The 26,277-nt window shown below is 37.5% G+C and overlaps 1 protein-coding gene across 1 annotated transcript in view; it reads left to right on the top strand.

Moving 5' to 3' along the window:
* Positions 1–26,277, top strand: part of LOC149089337 (calpain-15-like) — a 46,733-nt gene that overhangs the window by 9,733 nt on the left and 10,723 nt on the right. The window contains exons 2-9 of the mRNA XM_089238033.1: positions 8,045–10,214; positions 14,006–14,192; positions 15,070–15,272; positions 17,034–17,178; positions 18,718–18,793; positions 20,826–20,951; positions 21,308–21,460; positions 24,492–24,656. Of these exons, the coding sequence (XP_089094159.1) occupies positions 8,045–10,214; positions 14,006–14,192; positions 15,070–15,272; positions 17,034–17,178; positions 18,718–18,793; positions 20,826–20,951; positions 21,308–21,460; positions 24,492–24,656 (3,225 nt within the window). The remainder of the gene's footprint in view (positions 1–8,044; positions 10,215–14,005; positions 14,193–15,069; positions 15,273–17,033; positions 17,179–18,717; positions 18,794–20,825; positions 20,952–21,307; positions 21,461–24,491; positions 24,657–26,277) is intronic.

The raw sequence follows: 26,277 nt of genomic DNA, 5'->3' as shown, positions 1-26,277 counted from the left end.
AGTTGCCCCCTATTCCAATCTCGTGTAAACGCTTCAAGAGTTTGCCATGTTGGACCCGATCGAATGCCTTCTGGAAATCAAGGTAAACAACGTCAACATGTTTGCTCTTACCCAAAGCCTTAGTCACGTAATCATAGAAGCAAAGGAGGTTAGTTACACATGACTTCCCCTTCCTGAACCCATGCTGATTATCCGACAATACATTATTCTCGTCTATCCACTTCACAAACTGCCTTTTGATGATAATTTCCAAAATTTTCGAGAGGGAGCTCGTCAAACTCACTGGACGATAATTAGACACCATTATGGAATTATTTCTTTCATTGGTTCTGAATTTTCATTAATTCGGCAATTATTTCTTTTGTTAATTTTAAATTTTCATCTATAATTTTTTTTTTTTTCTGTTCTGAATTCTCATCAATTATGGAGTTATTTTTTCATTTAAGTTTTAATTTTCCACAATTCTGGAATTATTTCCTTCATTAATTCTGAATTTTCGTTGGTACTGGAATTATTTCTTTCAATTATTTTTAATTTGTCAACTCTAAAATTTTCATTACTTTCGGGGGGAATTGTTTCGCTCATTAGTCTAAAATCAGGGTCGTCATTTCAACTTTTTCCGGGGGGGGGCAAAGCACATGTACTCAGTGTATGTATATATATATTTGTGTATATATGTATACCATTTTTAGTGTATTTTCAAAAGCCAGGCAGGAGCAACGCCCCCCCCCCCTAAATGACGGGCCTGTCTTTACCTTCAGTGCTACTACTACTCAACCGTACATGCACCGTGTACATATTCCTCCACGGAATTTCTAATGGATTGGTACATGCTGGAATGTATGTGTTGTGAACCTAACGTGAAGTCCGTTTCTGTGCAATGCTTGTTATGTTTAGTGCTACTAAACCGCACATGCACCTTGTCCATATTCCTGCGCGAAATCTCTAACGAATTGGTATATGCTGGAATGTGCGTGTACGTGCTATGAACCTGACGTGAAGTTTGTTCTGTGTTATGACGCCATCTGCCATCAGTTTTTCTAACTATGAGCGAAGTGTAATGATTGAATAACTGTATCGTTGTGGGCCTGTTGCCCTCTGTGGCGATACTTTTCTACGGGAAGATCGGCCTGTATTTGCGCCTCGAAGTTGGGAACTACGGGAAACCAACTTCAGCACCACTCTGGTGACGGTGGGGTTTGAACCGGAGTCCGTCACTTTGGCCACTCGACCACCATAGCGACTATGTTTAGTGCTGCCATCTGCCATCAATTTTTCTAACCGTGAGTGAAGTGTAATGATTGAATAATTGTACCGTTGTAGGTCTCTTGCTCTCTGTGGCGAGACTTTAACATGGAGATCGGCTCGAAGATGGAAAACCTACCTTCAGTGCTGAAATCTCGTCGATTTTTGTGTTAATTTACATTTAATGATATGTTTAAAATTTCTTATATGGATATTCCTTAGCATTCCGATATAATAAGTTGTAGATGCCCGATTCACCCTCCCCTCACAAAACATATGGGATCGGGGCAAAAAGAAGGGAGGTCCTAAAAATTTTTGGTGCCTGAAATTGTTGGGACGCACTTGGGGCCCAGCTGTTATTTCCGCACCGGGCCCCGCGTCTGATAAAGGTGGCCCGGCCTGGATTGAGGGAGGGGGCATGAGGAAAACAAATATTATATGAAGGGGGTGAGGTCATGAGCGACAAAGGGTTAGAAACACCGTTCTATGGATTGAATAGAAGTGATTTTTCTGCACATACGTTGCGGTTATTCGCCTCGAAGCTTTTTATTCATCCTAATAGGATGCCACTGATAAGCCGATGCGTTTAGTAGTAATTTATTTTCCGAAACGGAACCGTTTAGCATGCTAATGAGTTTCATCTGTCTGAAAGATAACTTTTAATAGAAGGAATTACTGCGGGAATGAAGGTCACTGGGTAAAGGCCATGGATGGAAAAAGAAAACCGCGTGTTGTTGTGCTCCTGATATTATTGATTAAATGTTTTCGAGACATATTCCCTTCACCCTCTTGTCGTTGTTTGTAGAATGTTTGGCCCTGTCGCGTGGCAGGCTTATTTGTGGCTCCCATGGTGACCAGAAAGTTTTCAGTTCGATTTTTGTAGACTCTTTTTTTTTTCATGCCTCCCCTCACCCTCGTTCCCATAGGATCTTAGATCATTCCCTGTTCTTGCACTTACCATATGATGAGATTTTGACGTTGTTTCGTGGTCGCGGAGATATTCTACTCTTGGCGCGTAAGTATCATGCTCTAATAACTTCCCTTGAAATACCGCAAATCCATTCAGTTATACCAAAGCTGGTGATATTTATTAGATGAAAATCATTTTCTTTGGAATTTTGTGTGTAGTTGGCATACATCAGGAACTCTTCAATCCATGCCCCCCCCCCCCCCCCCGAGCATTTTCCTATGGTCCGCCGACCATTTTTAGAAAATAACTACTTTGCATAAAAAAGCGAATAAATTTCAACACAAAAAATTCGTAGAAGAGCTCTCTTTACTGTGTAATAAGTACTACTGTATTTAAAACTGTGAGATACTTTCCAGATTCAATAGTAAGACTGCATTTGATACATTAAATGGACCGTCGTAACGAATTCGGGGGACCCCGAGCCAAAACAGTTTTTGAGGACAGTTTTCATTTTGGTTACATATTTCGAGAGGCCGAATTCGGCATCCAGAAGGTATTACATAGTTGTAGAATTTAAAGTATAAATATTTTTGATTATGGCACATTTTGTTACATTATACCAGTGTGCAAAATCCCTAATTCTATCCGGGGTCTCTACACTAGTAATCCGATTCCCATCGTCAACACAAGTTGGTATTGTTACTCGTGTTTTTTCTTGTGTAGATTTTCTGAATTTTATTCTCAGAAATTTAACTAGGGTCACCAGTCTTTTTGCTGCATTCTTGTCTCGGAGCCGGTTTCTTCTCAAAAAGTTATAAATTACCCGCACTTGTAGTATTGAAATGGAGCTTTTCAATGTACTTGCACGATGTTGCATAATGATAGAGATTTTCTACCATTTTACATTCACATAGTTGATTACCTGGGATCTTAAATCTATGCAAGTACTTTGGAAATGGCCCGTATTTTGTTAGTAATGGGTCATGTTCCCTTGACCATTTGTAGGACCTTCCGTTCACTTTCGGTAGAATTTGGTGTATTTTTCTACCTGGGTCTACCTGGTAACCCCATGCCGTTCCATTCTTCTTGCCACTTAAAAATTAGTGCCACTTGCTAGTGCGATTTACTGATGATTTGGGATGTCCTGTGCAAAGTTGGCGTTTTTCATTTCCAAATTGTTATGGTCAATTGCCCGATCGGTCAGTGCGATTTACTAACCGATCGGACAATTGACCACAACCATTTGAAAGTCCAAAATGCCAACTTTGATCGATCGTTGCCAAATTTTGCATATATACCAAATGAGACCCGACTTGAACGGTAGGCTACTTTAAAATTTTGTCAGAGCAGGGAAAATGCCCGAAATGGACCAAAAACTGTCGGCCAACAATGGTTTTCGGGCCTCCACAATCACTTTCCGAACGTTTACTTTGGTTACCGTGGTTCCCTGGCAATGCGTTAGATGTGTATATGCCTTTACAATGGTTTGTCAATTCTCTAATCCCGTTAGTATATGTATAATAGTTTATGCCTTTATAATGGTTTGCCACATTTTCAATACTCTGAGTAATGAGGATTTTTGAATAGACGTCATAATCATCATCAGCATCGCTTTGAGGGCAGGAAAAGGGCGATCCTCTTAGAAATCAGTGTTAAAATTGCCGATTTTAATGTAGAAATGCGGAAATTTGATGGGGTTTTCTGTCACATCAATAATTTTAAAAATTTTATTGAATTCTCTATTTCTGAAACATTGAGTTCGCTTAGAGATACACGAAGCCCAGGAGATTAAATATGAGGTAATTAGTCGGACCTACTTCTGAGTTGGATATCCATGTAATAACATTGATTTGAACTTTTTATTTATATCTTCTCAGACATGAAAATTAAGTTCTCTGTATTGTGTTTCAATTTTCAACTGCGTAAATGGATATAGTTTAGGATGTTTTAAAATTAATTATGGGCCCATAAAGTACATCGAAGAAATTCCACAGCTTTAACTAAGCATTTTTGGAAGCAGAAACAGACAGATGGATAACTTGAAGTTCAGGGAGGGGGGAGGGGGGATCGAAATACTTAAAGCCCCTTAAAAAAGGAAAAGAAGGATAAAACCCGGCGTATTATAGCTAGTAATAATATAATTGTTTACAGATTTTTGCGGTATTTATGTTCTTAAAAAATGCGGCGTATTTCGTATTTTTTGTTTTGGATTTTTTTTCTCTTTAATTCACGTACGCAATAATGAGCGTTCATGCATGCTCTTGTCTAGATCATCACGTGTGACCCGGAAAAAAGTGTCTATTTTGGGATGGAAATCCGTTACCTCGATATGGTGACCTTCCGATCAAGCATGATCAGCTCTTCGAACCGAATGAATCTCCAAACAAAACGTATTATCTGAATAAAAACTGGATCTAATCCTCACGTAAAGTAACATCTGCGGATTTAATAACAATAATAATGACAAAAAAACGAAGTCTTTTTTTTTTTCTTCACTTTTCGGGCCAGTTCCTGTGTACGTAGCCCTCTTCATTGGTGGTTTTTTTTTCCCTTCTCTCTTGTTTACCACGCGTTGTCTGTCGTTGTTGTCGCAGATCATTTATTGGTTTCCGCTCATTTTCTACTCTTGTTCTGCGTTTGTGAAGGAAATATTTGATTGTTTGGGGGCGGTAGCGGTTTCATTTACGTAATATTCTTTTCTGTTTGTTGCCGCGGAGGAAACAAAAATGTTAGACAATTGAAGTACGTGGAAAATGTCTATGAGTTGGCATTTTTCGTGTTATTATTTTTTACATTTACATTTTGTTGCCTTCTGCATCTTCTCCATTGGTGATGACTGAAACCAATACCGTATTTACCCGCATATAGGACAAGGTATGATTTTAGATATCAAAGTAATTGAAAAATTATTTTAATGCAAATTAAAATTAATGCAATTTCTTATTTCGTTTACTCACAGGTAATAGCATAAAATTCGTGTTTTCAGGCAAATTACCACGTTTTCTTTATTGCTATCATCTTTCATCTACTCGGACTCTTCCTCTGAAATTTCGCTACAACTCCTCTCTTTTTCACTCTCACTACAACAAAGCATTGTCCTCAGATCCGTCGAGTGCATTTGAAATGCAGCATTTCCTGAATGACTTTGATATAGGCTCTAGAGCAGTGATTCCCAATGTGGGCGTTAACGCCCCCCTCCGGATGGGATGTTCCAAGTTGTCGGTAGAGGCTACGGGTATAACATGGGATCCTATGGGTTAGATTGCGATGGGAGAAAAAAGGTTGGTAAACTATGCTCTGCCCTCCAACGCAATCTAACCCATAGGATCCCATGTTATACCAGTAGCTTCTACCGCCTCCTTGGAACTTTCCATCGCCCATGTTGGGAATCACTACTCTAGAGCTATACTCTTCCACGCAACTGACACCCACGTAGCAAGAAGCATTAGGCTGTTTGATGCAGCCGGTTGGGGTCACTTCATGGTCTTCGCCAATAAGCCTCTCATCGCGATGATCCAGGTTCGAATCTCGTTGGAGTTGGTTTTTTGCGATTTTCTGACTTCAAGGCGCGAATGCGAGCAATCTCTCGGCAGAGAGCAAGCAGACCTTCAACATGAACATGCATCTACAATCTTTACTTCAAAACTTGGAAAGCAGATGGTAGCACCAGAGTAACACGAAATACGTACAATTCCGACAGCATAAATACGTTAGGGGTCACGCATACACACACACGTTCCTGCATGTAACCAATTCGTTAGAAATTTCACAGAGGAATGTGTACAAGGTGCATGTATGGTTCAGAAGAAGTAAACCAGTCCGTGTGAAGTTTCCTTGTGCAATCTTCAAATAGCTTGTTGATACTTCCAGAGGGGGCGATCTCTACAGATTGGTCCAGCAGTAACAACATAATTGCAGCGTAAGCTATAGACGATTCAAAAAAAAACAAAAAAAAACGCAATGAATCCTTTTGCGCGTATAGGCAACACCACCTATAGAATAAAATCTCCGCACGAAGCTCGTGACGTCACTGAAGGCCATTTCATCCATTGCCATTGGATATAGCAGGCCGACGCATGCGATATCTTTACCTTTTTTTGCAGTATATCTAATGGCAATAGGAGAAGTTGCCTCTTTCATTGACGTCACAAGCTTCGTGCCGGGAGGCCTTATTCTATAGGTGGTGTTGGTATAGGACAACCTAGGTTTTTTGAAGGGGTGAAAATTGTATGAAAACACACCTCGTTCTATACGCTAGTGAATATCGTATTCGGTTTTTTATCAGCAAATTATAGCATGGCTTGATGAATATCCCTGATCGCCGTTTGGCGACTAAAAACAATGGTGTTGGCACCTCAAATTTTTCTATGAGTGATTACTCAACTAAGGACAACATTAAATTTTCGGGATTCGTATTAATGTGTCCAGCAACATGGAAAGGAGTCTCTAAGGTGGAAGAAAAATGTCCCGGAAAAGTCGCAAAATTTGATATCGTTTTTTTTCCTTTTGTGTATAAAAATACAAAAAATATGCTTGTCTTGAGAAATTTAGCTAACTGCCCCCCCCCCCCCTTCCCAATCACCGATTTTTCAAGCCCAGAACTAGTAGGAAAAAATTTTGTTCCGTAATTGACTAATGACTAGAAACATTTTTTCATGTATACAAACCTGAACTATCTATTAAAATTTTTTGTTGATTGATTTTTTTTTATGTATGTCAAAATGCCCTTCAGGAAGAAAAAAAATTAAATGTCGAATTAATTAATTTTTAGGTCAATATTTTTACTAGAACCATTTGAGTTAGGTATGCATATGTGTACCTCGGTTTACAGAAAATTCATCGACAACAATTCACAGCTAAGAAAATTAACAGACCAACAATTCACTGACAACAGTTCGACGCGAGTCAGAAAACGAGGAATGACCTAGTGAGTAAATCAGTAAAATGATACAGTAAATGAATGAGTGACAGAGTGGTTGTTGTTGATGAGCAAGTGACAGAGTGAGCAACCCAGAGATAGAATAAGTGACCTAGTGAGTGAGTGCCATGATGAGCAACCCAGTGGTAGGCTGAGGGATCTAGTGAGTGAGTGCCATGATGAGCAACCCAGTGGTAGGCTGAGGGATCTAGTGAGTGAGCGAGTGACCAAATGTGTGACCTGGTGATTGAGTGCATGACAGAATGAGTGACCAAGTTAGTGAGTAAACAACCTAGTTGGTGAGTGAGCAAGTGATGGAGTGGAGTGAACAACCTGGTGAACTAATGATAGAATGAGTGACCTAGTCAGAGAGCAACAGAGTGAGTAAGCTAGTTAGTGAGTGAGCAACTTGGTGAACGACCAAGTGGTTGAGTGTACAACAGAGGGAGCAACCTAGAAATCAAGTGATTGATTTTCCCACTGAAAGAGTGATCGAGTGGCATAGTGAGCAACATTGTGAGTAACCTAGGGAGTGAGTGAGTGACCTAGTCAGTGAGAGATATAATGAGTGACCTAGTGAGTGAGTGGATAGAATGAGCTACTTAGTGATTGACTGGATGACCTTGCTAGTGAGTGAGCCAGCTCTAGTGACAGGCACTCATTCATTCATTCATGTCAAGCTGATGTTGGTGAATTTTCGGGACAATAGTGTACCTCAGGTCTCGAAATAGAATCATTAAAACCATGAAAAATGAAGGGACACATGTGTACCTCTGAAGAGAAGAGGTTAAACATTTAAAAAAAAAAATTAAACTTTTTATAAATTATTCAAGGTATGAGTAAGCATGAAGTTTACAGCTGCCTTAATGGATTTTTTACTTGGGGTTGTTCATATTTATAATTACATCATTTTGTAGTGATTTTTTTTCTTAATGTAACGAGTAACGAAACACTTTTTTTCCCTTCCGCAGTTGTGCTGTCAAAGTTCAGCTGAGGCCAAAGAAAAACCAGAAGAAGCTTTTGACTGGTGCTGCATCTGAAGATGTCAGGAAAAATCGGAGCATAAGCTGGCATGGAATGCCTTACGCTGATATATGCAATGGTGGAGCAGGTCTGGCATTTTCTCCACTTGTAGTTGATCTGACAGATTCGATATCTGAAGAGCCATCTCCGGATCTTCATACAAACGGAGATTCATCAGCATCTAACTGGCCCAAGCCAGTGAAAGTAAATTTTTTGGAGAAAACCTTTGTGAAGTGCATACGGAAGAAATGTGTAAAATGGAAATGCCCGTGTTGCAGTTTTATGAATCTAGAAGCTTGCTCAGAGTGTGTCATTTGCACTTACCGAAAGACCAGTGATGCTGATTCCAGTCTAGCATTGGAATCGGATGCGCCATCGACTTCGACTCCCGACTCTGGTGTTGAGAGTTCAAGCCCTGGGCCGGTCTCCCAGAAAAATGGCTGCGTTTTTCGCTGGTTTTGTCATCATTGTCATAATTTCAATCCTCCATCTGCTGTGAAGTGTAGATTCTGCAGCATTTCCAAGCAGTACAGTGAATCTCATCATTTTTTGAGGAACAGTGATTCTCCAAGTGACGTTGATTCCGACTATGAAGTTGCTGTGAAGATCCAAGACAGGTTGAATCGTGCTTCAAGTTTCAAAAGCCCACTTCCTGGTAGCAGAGAAGAGCGGTTTTTAGCTAACTTTATATCACCGAGACATTTACCAAAGTTGGAGTCTAAATGGACGTGTGACAACTGCCAGTTCTTAAACATACCTTCTACTAATCAATGTATAATATGTGAATCATCAAAAGGTGGTCAGAGCAACTGCAAAGTCAAAGATATTACACCATCTATAAATGTTCAACCAGTGTCTGTGAAACGAACCGAACTGCCTCAAAGCCGGTCACCAAAAAGGCAGCGATCAGCGCAGCAAAGAACAAAAACAAAGTTAACAAGACACCTTTCAGACACTGCATCTTCACTGCGTAACCAAGCAGAAATCATCAATGGTTTGGTTAACGGGGCCCATTCAGCAGACGATGTTATGTCCGTTGATGCGAACAATGAAAATGACATACCTTGGGCTTGCAAAAGATGCACTTATGAAAATCCACCTAGGAGTCTTCGCTGTGAGATATGTGAGAGTCCGAAAAAGCCTAACATTCCAACGACTTTACCGAGGAATGCTTACAGTTTAGGTTATCTTTCTGAGATTAAAGACTTGAATAATTTACCGGTGACTGAAGACAGTTCTAGTCCTTCTCTTTCCAGGCGCAGCAAGTCATTTTCAGAAGTGCCAAGTAATGCAGAAAACCCATGTTCTGTAACAAAAGGAAATATTTCTAATGGTCCTGTTGATGAGCTATCCTCCCCAAAGACCGATGTTTTGTGTAGTGGTGATTTGACTAGAATGTCGAACACAGAAGAGATTTGGGTGTGCGGTCACTGCACTTACGCACTTAATCCAGTATGGGCCACTGTATGCAGGAACTGTGAATATAGACCTGTATCAGATAGGAATTCAAACGTTGGAGATGAGGATTCAATCGATAACATAGCATCTGTTTTAGCAAATACAGAGTCACAATCTATACATCGCCTGGGACGTTTGCTGGGTGTCCCTTTAAATGAACAGTGGACTTGTGTCAAATGCACATTAATCAACTCTGCTGCAGATAGATTCTGTCATGCCTGTGGTGGTTCCAAGCTGAACAGCACTACCGATAGAGAATACCGAACTCTGAAGCCAAATGAAAGTTGGATATGTAGTTGCTGTACTTTGCGGAATCCTGTATCTTCCATAGCCTGTAGTGCTTGCAGTACATCGCGGGGACAGTCTGCTGCTTCTGTTAGTTCTCAACCGTCATCGGCAGCCTACAGGACACTTAGAAACAATCAGTCGAACACCTCTGATTCCTGGGAATGTCCCTCATGCACATTCCTGAACAGTTCTTCAAAAATATTTTGTGATATCTGTCAGTCCTCAAAGAGTCTGATTTCTCTGAGACCAGATTCGGCTCATTCTGAGACTCTTTCTTGTCAAGGTGAGAGTAAACTCACCGAAGATCTGAGGAACAGTGAAGAGAGTTTCGCGAGATCTCTTTGGCACGAAATAGTTACATTTTGCAAACAAGTAAGTCTTTTCTCAACTTTGAGTGTTGCTGTACTTATATCTTGTTATATGTTTCTGATATTATCACATTTTTTATGTGAATGTGAATGACGATACTGGCTGCATTCACAAAAAAGTTGCATAATGAAATAATTTAAGTGTTCATAACTCACAAAGTATTAAGAATATATTTGTGTTCCTAATGCCTGCTGGTAGATCTCGTTAACACAAATCCAATGATGCTACTCTGGTTTTAATACAGGTTTCCCAGCGACCTGGAAAGGCCTGGTCAGGGGAAATGTAAAGTATTTGTTAAGAGTCTCAGAAAATTCTCAATGTTTGAGAAAAGTCAGGGAAAATCTGAAGGAAGAAATTGGGTTGAGCTGTGTCATAGACACGGCCGCAAGTTCTGATGTAAATATGTATTTTGTGCCCTGAATCGCATGCAAGGTACTGACATAACAAAATTGTCATTATCATCAGCTTTGTCTTTGGAATAGCTAACAAACGATTCCAATGTCGTCTATTTTCGTTGTGAACTGCTCGAGATATAGTGGAAAACAATTCCCAGGCAAGAAAAGATATTGAAACCATAGTGATATCATTGGGTTCACCTTTAGCATGTGCATCTGGTAATACCATTACTTTTGACATGCATTGCGTACATTCGAGATATAGCAGAAAACAATTTTTTATGATTCTAGGCCGCAGGCTGCTGAGAAGAGATACTGAAGCCAAAGTGATATTATTGGATGCAGCTTTGTCATGTGCATCTGGTGATATCATTGCTTTCGATTTGCATTGGGTACTTCGTGAGATATGAACGTTTAAAGAATTTTGCCACACAATTTTTTGCAAATGCTCCCAGTATTGTCAGGCGATTTGAAAGACATATTCAAGTCAAAAAAAATTAAAAGGGGATAAATTCTAATGGTCGGTCTCACGTTTTTTATAGAAGATTATTATCTTCAAATCCTCTGGGAGAGGAAAAAGAAAACCTTAGCAATAATCTTTATCTGTATTTTCCTCTCTGGATCCCCTACTGAGAGAAAGTTTGGTATGCATGAGTAAAATGTCTTATCAGTTGAAGGGTGGGATTTTACATACATGGAATCATAAAGGCCCTTACACATACTCAGTTATGTCTGCACAGTTACGCCTGAGTTTGTCGCATCCATGCCATTCAGATATACTCGTACAGGTCAAGGTTTCAGGAACCAGCACTAGGTGTGTCTTGTTACTGGTCATTCCTGCAGTTCATTCATCTATTATTGTGTTAAAAAAAACAATTTTTTGTATTCAGTGAATCTCTGTGTAAGATTTCGAAGCAAACTGATATTATATGCAGGAGCATTATATATAATTTTATTTCGGGGGAGGGGCAATATCTGAAATTCTGTGTGTGCTGTGTTTTTCAATGACGTATGTATATTACCAAGAAATTATATAATTTAGAATGATCTTGGACATTTTCGGATTATAGGCCTATATGGAAATGACAGTGTATGCGTTTTTTGGTCAGGGAAATGATTGAGCAGATTTTGCTGAGAACCCTGTAATACCTCTTCTGGTCTGGGCACCAGGCTCATGACCAGCTTTCTTTATAAAATTGTTTTATGTTATACCTTGAGCAGTTTCCAACTCAAATATAAGCCAATGTTGTCAACTGATAGACATTTTTGAGACAAATCCAATGACTCCACTCTGGTTTTAGTAGCTCTTCCTGTGTGGGTAGCAGACTCGTGACCCATATTCGTAACAAAATTGTTTTATGCCATATCTCGAGAGATTTGCAACACAAATGAAAGACAATGGTTTTACCTGTTAGATATCCCAAAGAAAATCCAACCATTTCATTAAGTCAGTACCTACCATGTGCAGCAAAGAATGTATTCACATCACAACTTGCAGCTGTGTCTACCTAGCCTATCCCAGTTTATTTTCTGTCATCTTTATATGTTCAGCTTATATCAAATATGTATCAAGTTTTATTTACTGTAATTTTCTGCATCTATCCAAGGAAAAAAGTAGTTTTCCTTGGTAATCTAACAATGCTGCGATACAATTTTTTTTTTTTTTTTTCAAAATTGGACAAAAAAATTTCTGTCCAGAAATCGTTTCAAGTTTTATTCATCCACTATAATGTTGTGAAACGATAATAATAAAAAAATGGGTCTGGAAGAAATGGTAGGGTCTTATCACCCATCTACTCTCACCTCTCTGCGGAAGAATTAGTGGAGAGGAAATGGTATAAACCCATAAATATGGGCTACCTCCTTTTACCATTTCCGTGGGCAGTTTATCTTCTGCAGGCAATATAAGTTGGGCTATGAACAGGAAATTAGGACAGATGGAAAAGTGGCGTAAAAATTGGAAGAATTATAATTTAAAAGTCTTTAAAAAAGAAGAGTTCAAAATTATGGGGGAAATTGTCATTACAGCTTCAATACGAGCAAATTTACATTTCTTGCTAACTCTTGCTATAACTGTATTTTAATCTTCTTTCAGATCATTTTGGTCTAATATTAGCAAATGAATAGGATCTTGAAATTGATTTTTGGTCTCACAGCAGTTGATTTACTTAGATTAGGGGTTCTTAACCTATGGGTCGTTTCAAATTCACTAACAGCCAGGGGCTCTTGAGCTTTTCTTCTTTTTTTTTTCCAACTGAGCACAACTCTGGTCTTTTGCCATGAGCAATTTATCACTGAGTGAGTTGTGCCATAAGAGTGAGTGGGTGTGTTTAACAGCTTGAGAGAATATCGAGTGTTGTGGTATGATTTTTCAGTGCTGCCATCTTTATTTCAGGAGTGAAGTGTAGTGATTGAATATTAGTACCATTGTATTAGGCCAGTTGATCTCTGTTGTGATGAGACTTTTTAACAGGGAGATCGGTTTTCGTGAGCTCTTGAGGTATCGGTCATGACGCAAATTTCATTCGTAGGGGGCTTCCATGATGGGTCATATAAATCCACTTCCAGCCAGGGGTTTGTAAGCTACAGGTAACAACCCAAACTTTATTCACAGAGGCTTAACTACTACACAGTTAGTTAGTGCCATGGGTCACGAAGCTGATCTTGTTGCTGATTTTGAGTTACAGCTAAATAAGGTTAAGAACTCCTGTCTTAGATATTTTTGCATAGACTTTCACATTCTCAATTGGAATTGACTGAACAGTTGAAATTCTCAATTTTTATATCACTGTTCAATTCCATGGCTTTATGGATTCATTTACAGTTTTCTACTAATCAAAGTTTTTCAGCATGATTCGTTTAGCCGTACGGATACAAATTTAAACAGCATTAAAAATTTTGGTTAATCAATTCCTGGCAGTGACCATAGTCTTTTAGTCACTGGAAAAGACATAAGTCAATATAATCGTCACGTATCCACTGTGAAAAGGCTAGAAATATGAAGAGAAATAGGGGGGGATAAATATGACCTTTCCAAGTCCATTCTTTGTTAGAAGTAGGCCTATCTCAGAGCAATGTTCACAAGGAGCATGTGCAATGATAAATGATTGTAATTCATCCTTTTAGTTTGATTCTTGAAAGCAATGAAATAAAAATGAACTTTTGGAGAATTTTGTTGGCATTATAATGAAAGCTTCAGTTTAGAACTCGTTGTTATTGTCGAACTATAAGTTGTATTCGTTATAGTGGACCTTTACTGTATATTCAATAATGAGAAGAATGCTTTAAATTTCATTTTGATGCAAAAGTCATTGTTGCTAAATTACTACATGTTTTAATATCACATGGAAAATTCATAGCAGTAACTAAGTCTATTGCATCTATTGTTCATAATTTCAGAATCATGAACTTTTTGTCGATGACTCTTTCCCACCATTACCAAAATCATTGTACTACAACCCTGATGAACCACGAGAAGAATGCGTGGAGCAATGGCTCAGGCCTATGGAAATCACTTGTGATCCTTATGAGTCTCATATAAAATGGGTTGTTTTTCGGACACCCATGCCTTCAGATATCTCGCAAGGTAATTTTTATGTATATTTGCTTATTTCTTTATTATGTAGGCCTATACATTCAGAACAGAATGACGTTCCCAAGGGATGGACGCATCTAGCATTTATTTCTAAAACAAATGTTTGTATACAATGAATATGATGTACATATCTGAGCATATGCATATGAGCATCCTCACGCAATAACAAATGTCTCTTAGCGCCTCAGAGCGGCCATTGCACTACACTAAGTCAACTACTGTGATCTTTGCTAGTACCTTGACATCTGTTGGTCCATATGCTGCACTTGATAAGGTGCCTCATATTTCCTATTAATGTTTCACGCTGTTGCCCTTGAGGTTTTGCAATAGCAATAGAGAAATTCTACGTCGATCAAAGCGTATACTGTTGTCCTAATTATACTTAATCAGAAGTCATTGATAACACTGTTCAACAAATAAAAATGAAAATCGTTTTTCTAAGGATAACAGTCATGATTCTTGGGGGGGGGGGGGGGAATCTGCCTTTCAAATTAAAATCCATAATTTGTCTGTTTTATTATCATGAATTTAATCATTGTCATGATGCAAAAATAGTAATGCTTGGAAAGATTGTTTGACAGAATATTGTACAGCTGATGCTCACTCTCACAAATTAATTTAATGGGTTTGAACAATTAGTTTATAAAACTAAAAATCTGTGAATAGGAAAGATATTCAAAGAAATGACATACTGTTCTGGTCCAGAGTAGTGGTTCATAAAAACGTGTTATTTTGTAAGTTGGAGATTTGTAAAATATTGAGTGTTGATTGAATCTCTAGTTTAAAAAAAAACATTAACATAAGAAGCATTCATCTGTGTAAAACTTTTTTTTTTTGCAATAATTAGATTTATGCCTTTTACTTGAAGGAATTCTTGGAAATTGTTGGCTATTGAGTGCTTTGGCCGTTCTTGCTGAGAAACCAGAATTAGTTGAAAGGGTGATGGTCACCAGGACAATTTGCCCACAAGGTGCTTATCAAGTTCGTCTGTGCAAAGATGGGTGCTGGACAACTGTTCTTGTCGATGACTTGCTTCCCTGCAATTCTAGAGGACAGCTACTTTATTCTAAGGTACCAATAATTACCATAATGGAATAAACGTTTAGACAAAAAAAAAATGTTATGAAATTTTAAAAGCTAATTTTTTATATCTCTCCATTGAAAAATATACTTGTCAATATTATCCAATTAGAAAGTAGTTGCCCTGTCTCCATATTGCATGCTTTGGCTCTTCTTGCCGAGAAACCTGAATTATAAATGAATACAAATGGAAAGTTTATTATAAACTTCTGAAAACGTTCCCAAACTTATTGTTTCATCATTCTTTTTTTCCTTCTAATTGTCCCCCTAACTCAAACAGACCCTTAGGATCCTATGTTATACCAGTATCTTCTACTGCCTCCTCCCCCCTGAACCATTCCATCACCCCTTAGAGACCAATATTGCCCTCTTTGGGAAAACACTGTAATCGACCATGTCAGTTCACTGTTTTGCAACCCCATAAAGTAACTTCCAGGTTTATCAATAAATCCTCCATTAGTTTTCAACTATGCATAACTCTGGAAGCTTATTCTTAGTGGGTGTGGTTATCCAGGTGAATAGATTGGCCTACTTTCCCATTATATCAGAATACGCTCAGAAGTTTTTCTAGTTCAATACCAGATTAGTCCTGGTCAGAATATTTTCTGGCATGGAAATACAACATGGATATTGACAAGAAGACTACAAAACTGGTTGCTACCACAAAGTTTCCCCCACATCAAAGATTCAGCAAGCACCAACTTTGCTACTACTAAACCAGATGTGCCCCTTGTCCGTATTCCTCTGCAGAACTTCTAACAAATTGGTTCATGTTGTAATGTGTGTGCACGTAATGAACCTTCCGTGAAGTTTGTTTCTGTGTAATATTTGTTATGTGTAGTGCTGCCATCAGTTTTTCTAACTGCATGAAGTGCTACTACCGCTACTGAAAGATGCACATGCGTCTTGTAAATATTCCTGTGAAGAACTAATGAATGTGCTGTGTGTAGATTGCGTACCTAATGTGATGTTTGTTTGTGAGGAATGCTGTTTCTTAGGTGCTTTAAGAAGTACTGCCATCTGTCTTTTAGATTCAGAAGCAAACAACTCAGCAGGTTATTTTGCCTGTTGTATAAGGGTGCGATTATAGTGCATGCATTTCAGATTCTGGATACCCACGTCGTCTCCGATTGGTTAAAAACCTGAATGTCAACTTTATTTTAGCTTGAAATTTGAGATTTTGTCCAAGTTTTTAATCGGAAATGATGCTAGTTTCCAGAATCGGAAACATGCATGCACTGTAATTGCATCCTGATGCATGATTTCTTTAATGTTGTTGGTCTGATTGCTGTCGGTGGAGAGACATTTTTTAAATGGGAGATCCGCGGGCAGCTTTCGGGATATGTAGCAGCCATACACTGCGCTGCTCTAAGAAAGGCATCAAATCTGAGTTGGGAGAGTAAAAAAAGCTTTGTTAAAAAAAACCTGGTTTGGGGATGCCCAAAATAGGTCAAAGTCACACAACACAGGAATAAAAAATTTTCCCCTCGATCTGCCCTTGCGGAGATCAGCACACCAACCTCGCTTTAAGACATACAGAAAAAAAAATCAAGCATTGCCATTCAAAATCTGCAATAAACTGTAAGTCCTAGTCTACTTGGCCTCCACGTGCAGAAGATGATCATGATCCAACAAAAATGATAAAATAATTAATTTTTGATATGTTTAGTATAAGTGCTTGATTTTTTTTAAGCGCAGTCGTTCGGCAGCACTGTCAACTTTCTGAATCATGAGTTTTTCATAATTTTACAGGCAAAGAGAAAACAATTATGGGTTCCTCTGATTGAAAAAGCTGTTGCAAAACTCCATGGGTGCTATGAAGCTCTTGTATCTGGCCGTGCAATTGAAGGGCTTTCAACACTAACCGGTGCTCCTTGTGAAAGTATTCCTTTGCAGCGTGAGCGTCTTTTTGTTCATGCTCATTCTAGAAAAATTTATATTTTTTCTAAATGTATTAAACAGGCAAAGTGTCCTTTAATAAAATAGTTTATATCTTTATAGTTATTATCTGTATTTAAAGACTTTTTTAGGTTTGGACTTTTTTTTTATTCGAGGACTTAGTTTTAGTTCGGGAAAATCATGTGGTATACAACAAGTTGTATACAACTATAATATGAGATATTGCAGGGGGTTTTGTAGCCATCATGATCAAAATAATAACCTTTGGTTGATCAATAAATTGATCATTCACCTCTGCAAAATACTTGGAAACGTTTGTATGACAATTCTCAAAAGCCAGAAGAAATGTACCATTATAAATGAGTTATTAATATAGATTGAATATATTAATGTGGGAAGTACCAGAGAGTAATATCGTTATACAGGCAATTACCAAAATAGAAGGTATTGTTATATAGGATCTTCACTGTGTATTAAAACTTTGTCGATCCAAACAGCTAATGAAAAGTGCATGAGAAAAAAAGAGAAATGGCATACACCACACACATGCACATGACCTGCTTGGACATCCAGGGACTATTGAGGTATTAAATTTCATCACAGGGTCCCTCATGACTCTGAGGACCCTGAGACGTACCCAGCTGTGCCCATGTCAATATGTTTTAAATACGACGAGCATGCATGATATATTGAACATATATCAAAGATATATGTTTTTTTTTAAACTGCCTCGATCATTGTTGAATGCATTTATGTCTTATCGGTTAGGCCAATTTTGGCCACAGCACAGTGACTTGAGTGAAGTAAAGGGCCTACAAATCATTGAAGATTTTTATTCATCCTAACCTTTTTTTTCTAACTCAATATTGTATTTTTTACTCGCAATTTAATTCACCAAAGACAATTTTTAATGGGAGTTGCCATGTTACTTCCCAGTCAATGTCCGGATTTTTGGGCCTCAAACTCATTAGACTGGCCCCTTGGTGAACAGAATTATTAGGAGAAGCAATAGTCCTTTGCTCAACATAATCAATGAAGGAACCAGTGATAAAGGCAAATAACAAGGAAAAAGGCTGAAATTCCTAACACATTTCGTCACACTATGGGTACAGTCTTCAGAGGATAAATTATAACTGCTATCATGCTAGCCGAAGATCTTACTTGGGTTGACTACCAAATCTTACCAGTACAATGCTGTGATCAGAAAGTTGTTTTCATTCTAACCACCTCCAGCATTTGACTTGAAGAGATATACTTTTTTCTGCTTAGTAAATGGGAGTTATAGAATTTGGCAACCAACCCAAGTGTGATTCCTTATCAACATGACAGTGGTTATATTTATCCTCTGAAGGTGGTTCATAGGGTGTCTGATTATTGTTCGTTCTTTTTTTTGAACAGAATTATTAGACCTTTAAAGCTAAAGCCCCTGCATTGATTTGTACTTTGTAAATCAAAAGCCAGATTTATTTTTCCATCTTCTTGTGCAGCATGTTTTTATAATTTCTTGGCCATTGTTTGAAAAGTTTTCATTTTATAGCATCATCTATTCCAAACGAGGAAGGCATAGATCATGACTTAATATGGGTTCAACTTTTGAGTTGTCGAGCTGCTGGGTAAGTTCTTTGTGCGTCCAGTGTTATTTTTTTTTAATTCTTTCCATTTTTTTAACCCCCTTAACAATCACAAACTAGATATCTTGTCCTAATGCAAATGAAAGAAATTCATTCCAGCTCTTTTTTACCTCTTTTCTCATCACAGAGAAGTTTCATTGTAACCTTATGAATGAAAATTGTGATTTCCCCTCCCTTTTTTTTCTATACTCCTGTTTAGTGATTTTATTCTTCTCGCATATAATGTCTTTCTACTACAGTAGAGCATTGAGAATCTGAATACAGATCAACCAAAACATTGGTTAACCGAAACCATTTCAGTTAGAAAATTCAAATTTGCACGGCATGTAGAAGTTCTGCTAACAGCTGCAAATGCTTTTCCCAAATTATGCATTCAACAAAGTGATATCAAACACAAAATTGCATATATATTTTATATCACTTTCTTTTTTCATATCACGCTTGTGATACTAGTACTATTTTTTTTTTTTTTTTTTTTTTTTTTTTGTGAATGATTGATTATCCAAAAAATCAGTTATCCAAGCACTCCCAATCCCTAATTGTTTCGGATAATCGATGCTTTACTGTATATGTATGGGAACACACCATAGGAAAGGTAAGGAAAGAGAAATCTCCCCCCCCCCCCTCTCTATTTCTAACATGTGAACAGGAAACAGGTTATTTTTAAAATTTATCACTGATACCTCAAATAAAGATCGTCCTTGTTATCAAAAATCTGTATGTGAACGCGTTTAAAATACAGTCAGACTCGCTTATAACGAACCCAGGGGTTATAAATTTCCACATGTAATAAAGTTTTTCTATGTCATGTAAATTTTGTATTGCTTATCCATATTATTTTGATAGCTTAAAACTAACAATTTCAGCAAAGTACACTTATAAAAAATTTTCCACTGGTTTTTAAACAATGTTTTCTAAACCTCATCTAAATTTTCTTACCTGTAAACCTATGTACAACACTGTGCTTCTACTGCAATGCCCCTTCCCTCTCCTTGAAGACTTTTTTTTTTCTTACTTTTCTCCACTGTATGCTATTATTCTTGCAGAAGACCTTATTATGAAGAAAAGATAGAGGCTACTCTTATTTCCAAGTAGCTAATCACCAAAACGACTTTGCTGCATTTTGCTAATCTTTAGTTAGATTCAAACATTGGTAGTAGTGCTATCATGAGAATGTTTTTTATTTGAGAATGTTTGGCATTTGGAGAAGTGTCAAATGTGCTATCCAAGCTTCAAAAATCAAAACTCTACAGTTGGTTGGAAGCTAAAAAAAGGGAAGTAACAAAGAAATACTGGATTCCTCGAAGTTTTTTATCCACGATTTTTAAGAACAAGGAGGAATTTAAGAGAACGTCTTCAGATGGCAAACTGAACTTATGCAAGAAGAGATTCAGAGAAGAAGCTCTCATACTGATATGGAAGCAAGTCTTTAAATTAACTTTTTGGAAACAAGCTCTTTTTAAATGGCTTGAAGAAGCTGGATGAAGATATGTTCCAGTGACTGTACCCTAGCTAAAAAGAAAAGGCTTTACATTTCGCATACTTGAAAAGCAAAAATTGTTTTAATGCAAGGCATTTATTGGTCACAATTGTATCAAGAAAGAAAACAATTATTGACATGTTTTTTGTTCATGTATTCAGTTATGTAACATTTCAATATAATTTTTGAAAGGTTTTTAAAATAAATTAGTTCCTTTATATTTATTTTAAGAACCTTTTTTTATTTGCTCAGACTATTGAAAAATGCATATCATGCATGTAAATTATGTTTCATTTTACTACCTGAATGCATAGTATTTCAAGCCTGGATGAGTATAACATAGTTCTCAAACATAATGAATAGTTTCACTGCTTTTCTGACTGCATTATAAGTAGGTCCGACTGTATAACCAGTAAAGATGTGAGATTTATATCTTTCTTTCAACAAAGAAAAAGTTGAGTTTTGAAATATTTTGATGTTCTGTTCTTGAAAGCAGTTCTGAAATATTTGTTATATTGCCTGTTTATCCCACAGTTTCCTGATGGGTGCTTCTTGTGGAGGTGGTAATATGCAAGTCAATGATCAAGACTATCATGCTGTGGGATTAAGACCAAGACATGCTTACTCTGTGTTGGATGTCCAAAACATAGAAGATTTGAGGTATTTTATGTTTCTGGAAACTTTTTAAATTTCTGACTAAGTTTTGAAGTATATTGCAGCCTCTCCCCAAAGTCAGCTGTAGCCATGGTCGAAACTAAAAGGAGCAGACAGGCCTGGTGCCCCATTCGCTGAACCAGAGAGGACATAAATTTTATTCTTTAACCTCTCCCTCAACCTGTGGGGAGGGTCAAAATGCATGCTCTCCGCAGCTCACCAAGCATCTAGTTGCGGTTCTGGCTGTAAAGCTAGTAGGGAGATGATAAAACAGACTGGGGGGGGGGGGGGTGAGATGAACACGTTTGGAAGATTCTAGTACACATAAATGAAATTAAGGTAACTTATCTTTGTCTTTTCAGGTTAGTCAGGCTCCGCAATCCTTGGGGACATTATTCTTGGAGAGGCGATTGGTCAGACGGATCACACTTGTGGACCCCTGAACTTCGTGAACAACTTATGCCTCATGGAGCTGATGAAGGAGTGTTTTGGATGTCATTCCAGGATGTGCTAAAGTAAATATGAATCAGTGTGTTATATTTGTGAAGCATTACTACCACAGTAAAACTTTATATTATGATTGTTTTTTAAGCTGTGCAACGATTTCTAACGCATTTTGACTTGATAAACAAGCCATGTCTCACAAGACCAGCAAAATTTTTAGACAAACTTCTAACAATTTTTTTATAAACTATTGATATTTCACAATATGAGTTATACGTATGCAAAAAACCACCTAGATAAGTAGTCTATGAGAGGCTTTGATATTTGCAGGCATCATGTGATCTCTGCTAAGCCAACAATTCTCTTTCTCTTACTACAGGCATTAATGAATTCAGGTGGCAGGCCCAAACATTTTCAGAGCTCTTTTTATTATTTTAATGAATGATTGAATTAAAATAATATATATAGGTTTCATGACATTTTACTGGTGACCATTAACTCCTAGAGGCTTACTTCCAATTAGAAAACGTATCCAGATATGTAGTACTCAGATTATGTCATTCATTTTTCAAGGGGTTGCATAGTTATTAAAAAAATGAGTTTTTTATACTGTCTATGTGTGCCCAAAAATCCAATCATAAAGTTGTTGCCCTGTTTCTCTTGATGCCAACAAAAAAAAATCCATGTTTCTAAGTGCTGAAATATTCACTGAAATATTCAAATTCAAAAAGCAGAGGAAAGTTGGAAAAAATCAGCATTAAGTACAGGTAAACCGTTTTACCCACATCTAATGCCGTTTTTTCTCTTTGAAACATGGTTTTTTTGGCATCAGGAGAGGCAGGACAATCACTTTCTAATAGGGTTTTTTGTTCACAAAAAGTTTTAAATATTCAATAACCATACAACTGTTTACAACATGAATGACATATCTGAGTACTACACGTTATTTGGATAGTTTTTGCAATTAAAAGTAGGCCTCCAGGATCAAAGATTCACCAATAAAAATGTCATGTGCCCTGTATATGCAGTCAATCCCCCTTAGAAAGTTCTCACTTAGAATGTTTTCCTGCTTATTATGACTTATTTCTGTGGTTTCAACTCTAGCTGATTCTCGTTATGATTTCCTGTCAAAAACGTTTTCCTGCTTACAATGTTTCTTATGATGGTTTTCTGAAAAATGTGTTAAAATCGGGATCCACTGTATGTGTGTGTATATATACCAGGTGTACAAGTATGAAATGCGGATTTTTTTTCAAAAAAAACACGTTAAATTCGAAAGAATGATAAAAAGTGCTGTATTCAAAGTACTCTCCATTGCTTGTTATACATTTCCCCCATTTTTCCTGAAATTTATGAATACCACGCCAGTAAAAATCTTCCCCTTTTGCTGCGAACTATTCATCGAGCTATTTTTTCACATCTTTGTACGAACCAAAGCGCTGCTCAGAAAGTGTGTGGCCCATCAATGCAAACAAGTGGTAATCGAAAGGAGCCAAGTCTGGTGAGTAAGCCGCATAGGGTAGAACTTCCAGCTGAGTGCTTCCAACGTGCCACGAACCACTTTTGCCGTATGTGATGGAGCATTTCACATTGTCATGGGGCATTGCGATTGGAAACAGCTTGTTGACTAATGCCCAATTGCTCTGTGAGTTGTTTTTGTGTCTGTGTAGTATCATCTTCGTCCAACAATGCTTCTAATTCCACATCTTCTTTTTTTTTGGCGGTTTACCATGTTCTTTGTCTGCAACATCGAAGTTGCCACTTTCGAAACACAGAAACCATCATTCACACGTATCTTGCGATGGAGCATGTTCACCATAAGCTTCTCGAAGTAATCGGTATTCAGCAGCAGTTTTCTTCAAATGAAAACAAAACAATTAATGCTGTCCGCGAATGCTCTTTGTTCAGTATAACTTTCGACATATTGAACACAACAATACAACACTATGCACACACTTTTCCAATTTATCACTCGTGCGCATCTGACACTTGTTGATGACACAACAAAATAACGCAGCGTCAAATCTTTATAGCACAAACTGCATTGGTGCACCCTCTGTTTTCTGAAATCCGCGTTTCATACTTGTACACCTGGTATATTGTGCATGTATGTATTAATGAAACCTCTCCATTTTTTTTTTAATATTTTTCTTTCTTCTTTGTTTCTGCTACTTATGAAAAAACTTCATATAGTTCCGAAACGCGTATAGCCATGTTCGTTTTAGAATTTTGGGTACATCCAAACGTCGACTATTCAATCATATGATCAAACCCAAAAGGTAATTCATTTCTCTCCATAGTTTTTGCACTCTTGTTTGATCTGGGGCACCCCTTCCTTTCCTCCCTGAGCTCATTTGGTAGGATGCCGCTGACTACAGGAAAGGGTCAGTCGTTATTTCTTGTGAGGAAGCTTACTTGAATAAATGGAAGTTTTGGATTACGAACGCAAGCACACTTACAGAATGATTTTTATTCCCACAAACTGAAGTTGCCCTGTGTTCGTATTTTCAATATTCTGATGTATCATGAATAAGGGGACAATGAAAAAGACCAATATGAATATAAAGCATTTACAGAAAAATATGAAATTCCTAATGCATTTCAATATATTATGGGTGCCCCATCTTCAGAGGATAAATATAATATAACCACTATCATGCTGACCAGGGCTCCCACTTGGGTTGTTTGCCAAATCGTAGCTCCCGGTTGCTCAGCAGAAAAATATACTTCTGTTCACGTCAAATGCCCTGGTCAGAATGAATCTGGGCGCCTGCATGTAATTTCAGTGCAAAGTTCTGATTGGTTGTTTGCAAAATGGAGCTATTTGATTGGCCTATTCGAATTTTCTTACAATTTATGTTTGTAATGAACTTAAATCATAGGATTTCACCTATAGGGTGTGAGAATGCATTAGAAATTTCATTTTTCTATGTATTTGCCTTTTTTGATTTTCCTCCAATTTTAATTATATCAGGCAGAGGATCCATTTTCTGACATCTCTTGGTATGAGCTTTCATGCAAATGAAATACTTTTTTACTATAAATATAAGGTGTGATGATGCAACTGAGTACTCAGATATTTATATTCTGTTCATTATATAGGTATTTTGACTGCATAGATGTCTGCAAAGTACAACCCGACTGGAATGAAGTGCGACTCCAAGGTGTCTTACCTCCACATACGGACAGAGACTGCCTTGCTGTTACTGCTCTCACTGTTCTAGATGCAACTGAAGTTGAATTCAGTTTATATCAGGAAGGACAGAGGTAGTAATAAACAAATGAAATACTGCCACCCTTTATACCGTATAACATACCCTGGATATAACTTGCACTGTGGATATAACATATTGCTTTGTAATCTGATTTTTGGCTCATTCACTTCTATATATTATATATCCCACTTGAAATACACTGTGAATATACAAAGAACCGAAAACACTCATAACCTAGAAAATAATTCGGATGTAACATACTAAAAACAAAAACCTGGAAAAAATGAAGTCTAAAATTACTTACATGTGCAATATTCATTTGTATTAGAGGTACATCTTGATGTATTCTTTCACAGAAAACCGTGGTAATTTCTTTAATAATGGAAAACTTAGTCGACAGAAGCACATTCACTTCTGATAGGTGGCTCTATAATCATCAGGCGTGAATCCGGAGTCAGATATATATAAGACACAGTTAAAAATTAAGGGGCAATCAGTAATGAAATGAAAACAATTAAAAAAATTACAAATTTATTAATGGTTTCAAAAATTTGCGCAATTACCTTATTTTTCTACGTAGTAACCATGTTGTTCCAAACACTTCTGATATCATGAAACAAGCTTCTTCGAACCTTCTGCATAAAATTTTCTGCCGTAAAATATCACACCCTGTTGGTCCCAGAATACAGTTATCATGATTTTCCTTTGAGACTGGATTGCTTGAATTTTATCGGTTTAGGTGAACAAGAATCACGCCACTGCATGGATTGTTTCATCTCAGCATTGATGTATAAAATCCATGTTTCATCACTAGTGATGATATGAGAAATAAATTCATCTCCATTGTGGTTAAAGCGGTCAAGAAAAGCAGATGCCATTCTGTGACCTTTGTGAGCATCTGTGAGCATTTTCGTTACCCATCGTGCAAACACTTTCCAATAACTTAGCGTTTCAGTCTTGATTCTCAATAATGTTGTCCTAGGAACTTCTGGAAATTCTAGAGAAAGATTGCTGAAGTAAAGCGGCAATTTTCTTTCACTTTTGCGTTCACACGCTCAACGAGATCGTCAGTCTGGACACTAGGTCTGCCACTCCTCTGCTCATCATGAACATTTGAACAGCCTTCCTTAAACTCATGACACCATTCCCTCACTCATTGCAGAAGGCCCATGTTTCACATAATTGACGGTGAGTTTGAGCAACATTTTGTCCTCTTGTGTTTAGAAATCTAATCACTGAATGAATTTCACAACTGGCGGGATTTGTTATTACCACACTCATTTTAACGCACTGTCTTGTGAAGGCAGATAACAATCAAATGACGGCAATATGGCGGTTACATTCCCAACAGACTAATCCAATTCATAAATTAAAATCACATATTTTAATATAGTTTGCTCAAACCAAGTAATGTTATTACGCATGCGTGAATAAATCAATATTTCCATTCGTTTTTTATATGTGATTGCCCTTAATTTTGAACTGTGCCTAGCACAATCAGAAAATAATGGTTTTGTCCCATAAAATACGGAATGTAATTCACAATACTGCCTTTGCTCCCACAAGAGGGGGGACTTTGCTCACTTTAGAGAGGGTGAACGAAAATATTCTTGTTAATTTCACTGTTCCAATTTATAAATATCTGCTCCGAATCCCATATTTTGCTGCTCCAA

Source organism: Pholcus phalangioides, unplaced genomic scaffold (genome assembly GCF_987345545.1).
Source record: "Pholcus phalangioides strain wild (caught in Gottingen) unplaced genomic scaffold, Ppha-v1.0 ptg000002l_1, whole genome shotgun sequence".
Taxonomy (NCBI): domain Eukaryota; kingdom Metazoa; phylum Arthropoda; class Arachnida; order Araneae; family Pholcidae; genus Pholcus; species Pholcus phalangioides.
This window is presented reverse-complemented; position numbering and strand designations above follow the sequence as displayed.